At 39.6% G+C, this 14240-nt stretch overlaps 1 protein-coding gene across 9 annotated transcripts in view; it reads left to right on the top strand.

Annotated features, from left to right (window-relative positions):
- The window catches only part of LOC126068549 (zinc finger protein 709-like), a 476820-nt gene that overhangs the window by 9804 nt on the left and 452776 nt on the right, over positions 1-14240 (top strand). For all 9 annotated transcript variants that reach the window (XR_007515733.1, XM_049871210.1, XM_049871208.1 and 6 more), the window contains exons 2-4: positions 3649-3775; positions 4763-4919; positions 6148-6442. Coding sequence is in view for 8 of the 9 variants with exons in the window: in XM_049871210.1 (XP_049727167.1) it covers positions 3649-3775; positions 4763-4919; positions 6148-6442 (579 nt within the window). In the remaining variant the exon portion in view is untranslated. The remainder of the gene's footprint in view (positions 1-3648; positions 3776-4762; positions 4920-6147; positions 6443-14240) is intronic.

Here is a 14240-nt window from a genome sequence, read left to right as displayed (position 1 = left end):
TAGTATTAGTATGCGAAATTTGTTACAATTGCTGAAGCAACATGGGTACCGTATAATCAGCAAAAAAACATAGTTTACATTAGGGTACCCTCTTTGTATTGTACGCTATATGGGATTTGACAAATGCGTAATATCAATGGATCCACCATTCTGATATCATGTGGAATATTTTCTCTTCCTTAAAAGTCCCTTATGCTCCACTTTTACGCATCTCTTCCCCTCTACGCTTTAACCTGGCAGCCACTTGTCTTTTTACTGTCTGTATCCTTTTCCCTTTTCTAAAATCTTACAGAGTTGGAATCTTACAGTATGTAGTTTTTTCAGAGTAGTCTCTTTTACTGAGCAATATTCGTTTAAGGTTCTGCTCTGTCTTTACAGGATTTTTTTTTTCTTGTGATTTAGGTGAAAGTTTACAGAGCAAATTAGTTTCTTATTCAAAAATGTATACACAGATTTTTTCATGGTGTTGGCTGCAATCCCACATTGTGTCAGCATTCTCTCCCTTTCCCTTTCCACACCAGGGCCACCGTGTCCATTCGTCCAGCTTTTCTGTCCCCTCCCACCTTCTTGTCTTTGTTTCTGGGCAGGTGTTGCCTATTTGATCTCGTATGTTTGATGGATTTAAGAAGCATGTTCCTCATGTGTGTTATTGTTCATCTTATAAGCCTGCCTGATCTTTGGCTGAAGGTAAACTTTGGGAATGGCTTCAAGTGTGAGTGAAAAGGGTGTTTGGGGGCCGTAGTCTCAGGTTCCTCCAGTCTCTGTCAGACCAGTAAGTCAGGTCTTTTTTGTGAATTTGACCATTTGTTCTACATTTTTCTCCCACTCTGTTGTAATCCCAGTCAGAACTGTCCGTAGGGGTAGCCCGGCACCATCTAGCTCTCTGGTCTCCGAGGCATGTGGTCTGTGGTTCATGAGGTCCATTAGCCCTTTGGACTAATTGTTCCCTTGGGTCTTTTGTTTTTTCCCCTCTCCTTTGCTGCTGACTGGAAGAGACCGATAGTTGTATGTTTTAGATTGCCACCGAAAAGCCTTTAAGATGCCAAACGCTACTCACCAAATCTTTACATGAGTTTTGATAGCTCACTTCATTTTCTTGCTGAGTAATATTCTGGGGTGTAGTTGCACCACACTTTGCTTATCTATTTATTCACCCACTGAAGGGCCTCTTGATTGCCTCCAGCTTTTGACAAGGATGAATGAAACTGTTAGAAATATTCGTTGCAGATTTTTCTCTGGACAAAGGTTTTCAGCTCCTTTGGATAAGTATGAAGGAGTGAAATTGCTGGATCATGTGGTAAGGGGATATTCAATTTTGTAAGAAACTGCCAAACGGGGTGTACCGTTTTGCATTCGAACCAGCAGTGACTTAGAGTTCCTGTTGCCCCGCATCCTGGTGTTGTCACTGGTGGGGAGTTTAGCCATTCTAATCAATATGTAGTGGTATTTTTTTGTTGTAGGTTGCAGTTTGTTACTGATACATGATGCTGAACATCTTTTCATACACCTGTTTGGCAGCTATTTGTTCAGATCTTTTGCTCATTTTCTAATTTGTTTTCTTTTTGGGGGTGGTTCTTGTTAAGTTTTAAGAGTTCTTTATATATTTTGAATTAAAGGAAAACCAAACCCTTTGCCATTGAATCAATTCCAAGTAATGTCCACTCTGTGGCTTACAGGGCAGGACTTTCTTGCCTGTAATTTTTACAGAAGTAGATCACCATGACTTTATATCATGGTTCCGGTGGGTAGGTTTGAACTGTAAACCTTTACGTTAGCAACTGAGCATGAACTGTTTGCCCTACTCAGGATCCTTTTTTGAATATCAATCCTTTATCATATATGTGTTTGGGAAAGATTATCTCCTAGTTTTGGCGTGTCTTCATTCTCTTAACACTGTGTTTTGCAGAGCAGAAGTTTTTCCCTTTTTTAAAAACCATTTTGTTGTAAATACGTAGGTAATAAAACATTTTTTAATTTTAACCAAGTCCAATTTATGTGTTTCTATCATGGCTAGTACTTTATGTTGTGTCTAAAAAATCGTCCCCAAACCTGGAGATCACCTAGGTTTTCTTTTATGTTGTCTTCTTGGAGTTTTATAGTTTTACATTGGCGTTTAGGTTTTTGATCCATTTTGAGTTGATGTTTGTAAAAGGTGTAAGATCTCCATCTGGATTCCCCTTTTTGCTAGAGGATGTACAAGTGTTGTAGCACATTTATTGAAAAGGCTAGTCTTTCTCCTTTCAATTGCTTTTGGTACTTATTCAAAGATCAGAAGACTCTATTTGTGTCTATTTCTGAGCTCTCTCTTCTGTTCCATTTATCTATTTGCCTTTTCTTTTGCCAATGCCACACTGTCTTGCAAAATTCAATCATGCAACCTCCGGCATCGTTTCTGTCACCAAGGCCATATTTTCCAACTACCGATTCTTCTTTGTTTCCAACTTTCTCATTCCAATCAACCAGTAATTATCAATGCATTCTGACTGCACGTTTGATCAAGTTGAGAATACAGAAATCGATAAAAATCTTCAACTTCTTCACCTTCGTGGTTGGTGCATAAATTTGAATTATAGAATCAGTCTCTGAAGAAGGACATCCTGCTTGGTGAAGTAGAGGGTGAGCAAAAAAGAGGAAGACCCTCAACGAGAGGGATTGACAGAGCTGCTGTAACAATGGGATCAAGCATAACGATGATTGTGGGGATGACACAGGACCAGGCAGTGTTTTGTCCTTTTGTACGTAGGGTTGCTAGGAGTTGGAAATGACTCAGTGGCACCTGACAACAACTTATAACATTAGACTCTATTTATGTTGGAATGTATGATTTTGTTGAGGGGAGCAGTCACTAATAATTGATGTGTAGTTACATCAGGTGTCAACATTTGAGAATTGTGTGGCGATCTGGATTCTTCTGTTTCCTGTCTCATTTGATCTCTTTTATTACCTTTTCCTGTTTCTAAAAAGGACAGGTGACAGACAGAACACCTGAGTTTTTGAAAACTAGGTGACTGACATGTAAAAATTCATAATTCTCCAAAATCATTCTTTTTTCTGTAGGTGAACCTGTCACCTTCTGATCTCCTAGAGTTCAAGAACATATGAGCAGCTCAGGGTCTTGGTTTGCCAGTTTGTTTGTTCAGGCCTTAGTGGTCCCTTGGCTGTGAAGGGCAAAATGAAAAACCGCCATTCTGCACTGTTTCCCACGTGTTAATACTTCAACCCTGCCTTCACCCTTTGCTTTTTGTTTTGTTGAATGTTCTGGTGGGTCTTATGGAAGGAAGTGTAATTGTTTTATCACAAGGAAGTGATGGTCTGCATGAGAGTATTTCTCTAAATTCTATTATGTTTTCTAACTGTTTTAGACCATAAAGAGGAATGAGACTGCAGTGGGCTGCAGTCAAACTGTGGAGAGATTATTTCTGTTTCTTGAAAGTATATGAGACAGGATGCAATCAGTGAGGAAGTGAATGTAGTTAGTGAAGGGAAGAGACTGATGACTACCCAAAGATAAACCTTGGTACAATGCAGAGCTTTGTGTCAAATCCCTTGGAATTCTTAGTTCCCCATGGCTGTCAGCCCCACCCTTCATTCTGGAACACATTGGAGTACATGGAACCTTGCTGATCCATAACATATGGAATGTTTTAGGACTCAGTGGTCATTGAGGACGTGGCTGTGGTCTTTAGCCAGGAAGAGTGGGCGTTGCTGGATGTTGCTGAGAGGAAACTCTACAGAGATGTGATGATGGAAACCTTCAGAAACCTGACCTCAGTAGGTAAGAAGGGCATCTTTTTTTTATTTCTTTCTTTAGCAAATTGAAATATTTGACTCATTGACTTTACTCCAGAATTTGGGCTGAGGAATGGGAATAAATGGTTAACTAAATCAGGTGTGGTCCCTTGGTCTATGGACCCGACATATCCTGAATTCCCTGTAAAGCTCTTTATGTACTAAGGTGAGTTTTCATTTTTCCTGTGATTAAAAGCCCTGAGGCTTTCTAAGTGTTGTAAGTGTAAGCATTGGCTTCAGGGTCACTATGGGACATTGAGATGTAAGTGGTTTGGGACCTTGTAGAGCGTTTTACAGTATTTATTACAACTTCAACATGATTATTTTGCTGTATATAAAGTCACGCCCATCTATCGTCAGAGATCCTGAAGAGGAAAGTATTGTCTCAGTGTCGAGGAAATGTTCATTGCTCTTCACTGTCTTCCCTTATGATGTGCATTTCTCCATTAGCACCATGTGAGCTATACCCATTTGATTTCTCAGAGAAAAAAAGGAAAGATCTGAGTACAGTGAGGATAGGCCCCATCCAGGGCCCGTGTGTCAGGAAGCACCAGGAAAGCAAGAATTTTTGGAAAGACCAGCCGTATATGAATGGAATTACATTTCAATTAGTCAGCCAGAAAAATTCTCTTTTGGGTTGTGGACACTACTTCACAGATACCCGAACTTACTTTTCTGACTTTAGCAGTCCTGTCAGAACTATGGTCACGGAGAGACTTTTCTTCTTTAATGTTACATTGCGCATTGTGTCCAATATTTTTCTTTTCAGCTCTCGTAACTGCACCTATTTATGTCACCATCACTCTCAATCCTCATGGAATTATTCCCTAGTAAATTGTTCTTTAACCATTGCGAACATGCTCCAACAGTGAAATGTGGCTAAGTCTTTCTTTGCTCATGGCAGCCTTTTTCCCCACTGACTCCTTTCTTTTTTCTTTCATATTGTGAACCTCAACTTGAATATTTGGGTTAGTCTCCCAAAACCTTATTGGTGGAGAAAAGTTATCCATATCCAGTGAATGTACAATGATGCGGTACATTAAGAATAATCCCCGGATGTCCATGTTAGGAGAAATCTGCACGTGGCATGGCAATATAGGTCACTCTGAAAACCAGGGGAGACATTTGAGGTGAGTGTCATTCAAACAAGAGAAAGCCGTGCCTCAGGAGAAAGACCAAAATGTCTTGACATTAACATATAGACATACATGTTTACGCAGGAGCATTAGCACTTTCAGCCGCTTTGTGAATGTTCAGTACTCACCAGCGTAAACGAGTGGCAGCGTATGCATTGCATAGAAACGAGATCTATTCCCTGTCAGATTTTGACTGCAGTAGGAAACAATCAGCGGTGCCCAGCTTAAGGATGTAGGCTATTTGCACTACTTTGAATATGTGTCACTCTCCACAGTCTTGCCAATAATCCAATTTCCTGCATCAGGCCCCTGAGACTTTTGGGATCCATGTGGGAGAGTGGATTATTGGCAGGACATTGGAAAGTGATACACATTCAAAGTGACACTCTTGGCTGCCATCTCGGAGTTGGGCACTGCTGTTTTTCTCCTATTCATGTGAAAATTGAACAGGAAACTGATTTTGTTTCTGTGCAAAGTATATGCTGCCTTTGTTTATGTAGGCAATTCCTAAACTGTTAACGAACCGTTTTGAAATCTTGAAATGTACCAATATGTACACATTCTCCTCAGTTTTGACTGTCTCTTTACCCAGCATTTTGCACATTTGACAATTGTAAAAAAGTCTACTATCCGACTATTTTGAGCATTGAAGATGGACATTTGGCAGTAATGGATGCTGAGATGCAAGGCATAAGTATTGCTGGCTGTGACGGTTAAGATTATGTGTCAGAGTGACTGGACCAGATTCTCACTGGTCTGTTAGCTATGTAATGATGTAATTTGGCAGTTACGTAATGATGTTGTCATCCTTTATTTTCTCATCTAACGTCATCTTCCATTTTCACATAATGCCATAATTGCACAACAGCCTGGTCTTTTGAACCTAGTCATGTTGATAAATGAGGAGAAAGTGTACACATACAGGTGTCTATGTATATGAACATAGATGGAAAAGTATGCATTTTGGGAGTTTTCATAATATAGCATATTCAAATAGATGAGTGAGATACAGGGTATTTGAAAGATATTTCGCTTGGACACAATTATCAGAAAGCCTCATATTTTAGAAATTCAGTGACAGTAATGGTCGTGTCTCTGCTAGATGATTTAACCTAGGAAACCTGAGGTAAGTCAGGCAAAAACCAAGCACCTTCACTATGTTTGGTAACGGTGAAATGGGAACACATTTATTTCCAACACCATGCACCCTATTTTTTAACAGCAGTCATACAGTAGAGAACCTCCATGAGAGTAATGAGTGCACTCAGTCTTGGAAAATCTTCAGCTGGATTCCAGATCTTACTGTGCTCCAAAGAAACCCTCCAAAAGTAAACGCTTTTGAATACTCTGAGTGTGGAAAGATCTTCATGGATCACTCACCATATAACCATCATATCAGATCTTCCACCAGATGCAGTGCCTCTCAGTGTAAGGAATGTGGAGAATCCTGCAGCTGTTCCTCTCACCTAACTACTCCTTTGAGAGTTCCTCATGGAAATAAACCCGATAAATGTAAGGTATGTGGGAAGGACTTAATTTGTATGCCAACCCTTAAGAGTCCTGTGCCAACACTCACTGGTGAGAAATGTTGTGAATGTAACAAATGTGGGAAAGGTTTCTGTAGTTTGTCATCACTTTGGACATGTGTGAGTGGTCATAAACATACATGTAAAGAATATTGTGAAATCTATAGTCCTTCATCCCTCATTGTACCTAAAAAATGTCCTGACAGAGATAAGCGTTATGAATGTGAGGAATGTGGGAAAGCCTGTAGCTCCTCAGAACTCAGTATAAAAAAAATACATATTAGAAATCACACTGTAGAGAGGCCTTATGAATGTGAAGAATGTGGGAAAGCCTTTATTCATTGCTCCCATCTCACTTCACATAGAAGAGCTCACAGTGGAGAGAGGCCTCATGAATGTAAGGAATGTGGGAAAGCCTTTATTCGTTCCTCCGACCTCACTTCACATAAAAGAACTCACAGTGGAGAGAAACCTTATAAATGTAAGGAATGTGGGAAAGCCTTTATTCGTTCCTCCCACCTCGTTAGACATAAAAGAACTCACAGTGGAGAGAAACCTTATGAATGTACGGAATGTGGGAAAGCCTTTACTCATTCCTCATCCCTTAATAAACATAAAAGAACTCACAGTGGAGAGAAACCTTATAAATGTGAGGAATGTGGAAAAGCCTTTATTTGTTCCTCCGAGCTCGCTTTACATAAAAGAACTCACAGTGGAGAGAAACCTTATGAATGTACGCAATGTGGGAAAGCCTTTAGATGTTCCTCAGCCCTCACTACGCATAAAAAAACACACAATGGAGTGAGGCCTTATGATTGTACAGAATGTGGGAAAGCCTTTCGTTATTCCTCAGTCCTCAATGTACATAAAAGAACTCACAGTGGAGAGAGGCCTTATGAATGTAAACAGTGTGGGAAAGCCTTTATTTGTCCCTCCCGCCTCAATTCACATATAAGAACTCACAGTGGAGAGAGGCCTCATGAATGTAAGGAATGTGGGAAAGCCTTTCCTTGTCGCTCATACCTTCGTAAACATAAAAGAACTCACAGTGGAGAGAAACCTTATGAATGTACGGAATGTGGGAAAGCCTTTACTTGTCGCTCATACCTTCGTAAACATAAAAGAACTCACAGTGGAGAGAAACCTTATGAATGTACGGAATGTGGGAAAGCCTTTACTCGTCGCTCATCCCTTAGTAAACATAAAAGAATTCACAGTGGAGAGAAACCTTATGAATGTAAGGAATGTGGGAAAGCCTTTATTAGTTCCTCCCACCTTGCTTCACATAAAAGAACTCACAGTGGAGAGAAACCTTATGAATGTAAGGAATGTGGGAAAGCCTTTATTTGTTCCTCCCACCTTGCTTCACATAAAAGAACTCACAGTGGAGAGAAACCTTATGAATGTACGGAATGTGGAAAAGCCTTTACTCGTCGCTCATCCCTTAGTAAACATAAAAGAATTCACAGTGGAGAGAAACCTTATGAATGTAAGGAATGTGGGAAAGCCTTTATTAGCTCCTCCCACCTTGCTTCACATAAAAGAACTCACAGTGGAGAGAAACCTTATGAATGTACGTAATGTGGGAAAGCTTTTATTTCTTGCTCATATCTTAGAATGCATAAAAAAACTCACAGTGGACAGAAACCTTATGAGTGTAAGCAGTGTGGGAAAGCCTTTATTCATTCCTCTAGCCCCACTTCGCATATAAGAACTCACAGTAGAGAGAGGCCTTATGAGTGTAAGGAGTGTGGGAAAGCCTTTTTTCAGAACTCGAACCTCACTAAGCATGTCAGAATTCACCATGGGGAAAGGCCCTATAAACATAAGCAATGTGGAAAGACTTTAGTTTTCCTCAGACCCCACTTTACATATAAGAACTCACAGAAAGTTGATTATTGTAATGTCAAAAATGGGATGTTTTGTCCTTACTGTTATGATTTTGATAAAGTTCTGAAAGTCAGCAATTAAAGATGAAAGTTTCTTGGTAAGTAAGAAATCAATACTAACTGAAAAGAACGGATCATTAAGAGTAATTTATGCCTTTGGGAGAAATGATGATAGTTTCATTGTAATTGTGGGACTGTCCTCATCGGTGTTTGTTACTTTCTTAGTCCAAGCTAAACTTCACCTTTCTGAAAGTCGTTGCTATTACAAATGAGGCTGCTGGGAATAATTGGCTTTATATTTTTTAACGTTATTGTCGATGTTATTTTGCAAGCAATTAAATATGCTCATCTTGTATTTGGTTCAGACTGTTTTGTCATATTTGAAACGTTCTTTCCATTTTTTCCTGTTGTATAGTAAGCTATTTTATCTATTATAATTAATAACTCATATAGTGGTACTTTGCGTCTGTGCAGATATTCTGTTTTTCATTGTATTTTGGCCTACTAATTTTAGTATTCAAAGATAATTACATATCATTATTACTGTGGTGTTTACCAGATGATATTTTTTGTTCCAATGTCCAAAAATAGTATATCTATCAATTGGAATTCTGAAGGAAACAGCTTTTCCTTCTCTCCGATTTTATCATGTTTTTAAATGTTTGTAATACGATACGCAGTCCACAGATTATGAAGGAGTTCCTTTCCTAACTATGTGTTTAAGTTGAATTTTCATGTTGGAACAGTTAGGTATAACTGTAAATATGTAACATCGTTTAGTCAACTGTTTTCCTTAGAATATACTATATGGCGTACCTTTCTGTGCTTAAAAAGGTTTTAAAGAAACACTTCTGGTTACAATAAAACATTGTTAACATAATAGTACAGTAACAACAGTAATGACGTTCTGATGCACATTACAACGTTGTAACCCTATGTTACTACGAACCTCTGTCACTTCCTTGGGTTCTCTTTTGATACGCTTCTCTCACCTCTGACTTGGGGGTACTAGGAGGCTGCCCTCCTAGGCACTGCACATGTGACTCCCCTCCATAGGGTAGTGGGGGAGGGAAGTACAGAGCATGGACCCCACCCCTGCACGATTCCTTACCTGACCTTACAGGGGACTTCGGCCTGTGCCCAGTTCCAAACAGTAAGAACAAGCAACACGGTGACACTGCATCACCACTGGGCAAGGGATGCAGGACTTGAGATCCTGCAGGAGAGGATCTTCATTTCTAATAGGATGAGCCAGATTGGAAAGTCATGAGTCAGTCCAGTAAATGACTGGGAGGTGGGCATACAACAGGTAAAGATGGAGAGAAGCTAGTATAGATAAAAGACAGTAAAAGAAACAAGGGATTTTACATGAGAGTGGAAGAAGATCAACCCCGAAATAGTACTAGGCATTGAGACTAATGCTGACTTCACTCCTGGAATCAGAGGTACAAAGGGTGTGAGATAAAATTGAAAGCATTGAATTGATTTTTAAAAATCCAGGAGGAACCTGGAGAAAAGATACTTTTTCACAAAAAAATAGTGTCCACAAACAAGATCACTGGGAATTATAGGGAAAAAGGTTTGCCCTCTTTAACCCATCTCTGTTTTCCTTACCCTGAGTTCTTTATCCTCTTTTTCTTTCCATTCCATCAGTGTTTTCCAACTTTTATAGCTCTGCTTTATTCTGTTTATTTTTGTAAGTATCTTTAAGTTCATGTTATTTGGTTCCACAATCAACACCCATGGAAGCAGCAGTCAAGAAATCAAAAGACCCATTGCATTGCGTAAATCTCCTGCAAGAGACCTCTTGAAAGTGTTGAAAAGCAAAGATGTCACCCTGAGAACTAAGGGGCACCTGACCCAAGCCAGGGTGTTTTCAGTTGCCTAATTTGCATTTGAAAGCTGAGCGGTGAATAAAAAAGACAGAAGAAGAACTGAGGCCTTTGAATTGTGGCGTTGGGAAAGAGTATGGAACATACCATGGACTGGCAAAAGAACGAACAAATCTGTCTTGGAAGAAGCACAACGAGAATGCTCCCTGGAAGGAAGAATGGAGAGACTGTGTCTCACATACTTTGGACGTGTCGTCCGGAGGGATCAGACCCTGGAGAAGGGCATCACGCTTGGTAAAGCAGAGGGTCAGCGAAAAAGAGGAAGACCCTCAATGAGATGGATTGACAGAGGCCGCAGTAGTCGGTTCAAGCTTAGCAGATATTGTGAGGATGGTGCAGCACCTGACAGTGTTTTGTTCTGTTGTACATGAGGTCACAATGAGTCGGAATCGACTCGATGGCACATAACAACAAGAGGCTTTAAGTTCATGAAACCTATCTCCTGGTGTGTATCGAATGATATGAAACCTATCTACCCCCTTTAATTTTGCAATTATATGTTTAAATACAGAATTTGTGACTAGGTTTGGTGTTTTATATCTGTATGTTTCTGTTGTCTATGCTCGTTCATTCCCTGTGTGTCTGATAATTTGTTGTTCTGTGATAGACTTTATATTCTTTAGGTTTTCTTTTTATTTTGAACCACGTTTAAAATATAGGAAATAAAACCAAGACTTGTTTATATATTTCTTGTAAAGTCTCATCAGCTGTTAATATGTTGGATGTTTCAATTAAAGAGACAATTGAAGATATAATTTTTCTTCCAAAGGAATTTTTTTTTTTTTTTTTTTAGTGGCTGGAGTTACTCTTACCAATCTCAGAAATCTTAGAACGTTCAGAGCTCAGTATTTCCTTTTGGATGACTCTCGGCCAGGCCATGTAGTCCCTGTGCTAAATGGGTGTGGCTCCCACTTTTGGGAAGCCTGAACTCCAACTTCTGCCTGTACATCTGAACCTCATTTCCGTAGTTTTCTAACTGAGCCAGCCTCCTGTTGGTTAAGTTCATGTGAAATGCTTGACTGCTCTGTCTCGTTCCATATTCGTCTAAATTGTGCCCAGGAACTTCTCAAGATTTTATTTTTTTATACTTTTAGAAAGATGTATTTTATTTCATCCAGTGCGTTTTTTTATTGTGCTTTAAGTGAAAGTTTACTAATCAAGTCAGTCTCCAACATAAAAACTTATATACACCTAGCTACACACTCCCAATTACTCTCCCCCTAATGAGACAGCCCACTCTCTCCCTCCACTGTCTCTTTTTGTGTCCGCTCCAGGGAGGAGATGCCAACGTAGTCTCAAGTGTCCACCTGATCCAAGAAGCTCACTCCTCACCAGCATCCCTCTCTAACCCATTGTCCAGTCCAAGCCATGTCTGAAGATTTGGCTTCAGGAATGGTTCCTGTCCTGGGCTAACAAAAGCTCTGGGGGCCATGACTACCGAGGTCCTTCCAGTCTCAGTCAGACCATTAAGTCTGGTGCATTTATGAGAATCTGGGGTCTGCATCCTAGTGCTCTCCTGCTCCCTCAGGGGTTCTCTGTTGTGTTCCCTGTCAGAGTAGTCATCGGTTGTGGCCGGGCACCATCTAGTTCTTGTGGTCTCAGGATGATGTAGTCTCTGGTTCATGTGGCCCTTTCTGTCTCTTGGACTCGTAATTACCTTGGGACCTTGGTGTTCTTCATTCTCTTTTGGTCCAGGTGGGTTGAGACCAATTCATGCATCTTAGATGGCTGCTTAATAGCATTTAAGACCCCAGACGTCACTCTTCAAAGTGGGATGCAGAATGTTTCCTTAATCGATTTTATTAAAGCCAATTGACTTAGATGTCCCCTGAAATCATGGTCCCCAAACCTCTTGCCTTGCTACACTGTTCTTCGAAGCATTCAGTTTATTCAGGAAAGTGCTTTTGGTTTAGCCCGGTTATGCTAACCTCCCCTGTACTGTGTGTTGTCTTTCCCTTCACCTAATGTAGTTCTTACCTACCAACTAATTAGTGAATAACCCTCTCCCACCCTCCTTCCTCTCATAACCACAAAAGAATGTTTTCTTCTCAGTTTAAAGTATTTCTCAAGTTCTTATAATAGTCGTCTTATACAATATTTGTCCTTTTGTAACTGACTAATTTCACTTGGCTTAATGCCTTCCAGGTTCCTCCATGTTTTGAAATGTTTCACAGATTCCTCACTGTTCTTTATCGATGTCTAGCATTCCATTGTGTGAATATACCATAATTTATCCATTCATCTGTTGATGGACACCTCGGTTGTTTCCATGTTTTTGCTATTGTACACAGTGCTGCAGTAAACATGGGTGTGCATATATCTGTTCTTGTAAAGGCTCTTATTTCTCTAGGATATATTCCGAGGAGTGGGATTGGTGGATCGTATGGTAGTTCTATGTCTAGCTTTTAAAAAAAAAAAATTAAGGAAGCGCCAAAACGATTTCCAAAGTGGTTGTACCATTTGACATTCCCACCAGCAGTGTATAAGTGTTCCAATCTCTCCACGGCCTCTCCAACATTTATTTTTTTGTGTTTTTTGTATTAATGCCAACCTTGTTGGAGTGAGATGAAATCTCATCGTAGTTTTGATCTGCATTTCTCTAATGGCTAATGATGGTGAACATTTCCTCATGTATCTGTTAGCTACCTGAATGTCTTCTTTAGAGAAGTGTCTATTCATATGTCTTGTCCATTTTTTAATAGGGTTATTTGTCTCTTTGCAGTTGAGTTTTTGCAGTATCATGTAGATTTTAGAGATCAGATGCTGATCAGAAATATCATAGCTAAAGCCTTTTTCCCAGTCTGTAGGTAGTCTTTTTACTCTTTTGGTGAAGTCTTTGGATGAGCATAGGTGTTTGATTTTTAGGAGCTCCCAGTTATCTCGTTTTTCTTCTGAATTCTTAATAATGTTTTGTATACTGTATATGCCTTGTATTAGGGCTCCTAACATTGTCCCTATTTTTTCGTCCATGATCTTTATCATTTTAGATTTGATATTTAGGTCTTTGATCCATTTTGAGTTAGTTTTTGTGCATGGAGTGAGGTATGGGTCTTGGTTCTTTTTTTTTTTTTGCAGATGGATATCCAGTTATGCCAGCACCATTAGTTAAAAAGACTCTTTCCCCCATTTAACGGTTTTGGGGCCTTTGTCAAATATCAACTGCTCATATGTGGATGGATTTATGTCTGGATTCTCAATTCTGTTCCATTGGTCTGTGTATCTGTTGTTGTACCAGTATCAGGCTGTTTTGACTACTGTGGCGGTAGAATAGATTCTAAAATCAGGTAAAGTGAGGCCTCCCACGTTGTTCTTCTTTTTCAGTCATTCTTATTTATCCAGGGCCTCTTTCCCTTGCATATGAAGTTGGTGGTTTGTTTTTCCATCTCATTAAAGAATGTTGTTGGGATTTGGATTGGAATTGCATTAAATGTATAGATCGCTTTTGGTAGAATAGACATTTTATAATGTTAAGTCTTCCTATCCATAGGCAAGGTATGTTCTTCCACTTATATGGCCTTATGGTCTGAGAAGATGCTTTGGAATATTTCGATGTTTTGGATTCTGCAAAGGTTTGTTTTATGATGTAGTATGTGGTCTATTCTAGAGACTGTTCCATGTGCGCTAGAAAAAAAAGTACACTTTGCAGCTGTTGGGTGGAGTGTTCTGCACGAGTCAATAAGGGCAAGGTAGCTGATTGTAGCAATTAGGTTTTCCGTGTCTCTGTTGAGCTTCTTACTGGATGTCCTGTCTTTCTTCGAAAGTGGAGTGTGGAAGTCTCCTACTATAATTGTGGAGGTGTCTATCTCACTTTTCCGTTCTGTTAACGTTTGTTTTATGTATCTTGCAGCCCTGTCATTGGGTGCATAAATATTTAATATGGTTATATCTTCCTGGTCAATTGTCCCTTTAATCATTATGTAGTGTCCTTCTTTATCCTTTGTGGTGGATTTAACTTTAAAGTCTATTTTGTCAGAAATTAATATTGCTATTCCTTCTCTTTTTTGCTTA

Source organism: Elephas maximus, chromosome X, assembly GCF_024166365.1.
Source record: "Elephas maximus indicus isolate mEleMax1 chromosome X, mEleMax1 primary haplotype, whole genome shotgun sequence".
Classification (NCBI taxonomy): domain Eukaryota; kingdom Metazoa; phylum Chordata; class Mammalia; order Proboscidea; family Elephantidae; genus Elephas; species Elephas maximus.
This window is presented reverse-complemented; position numbering and strand designations above follow the sequence as displayed.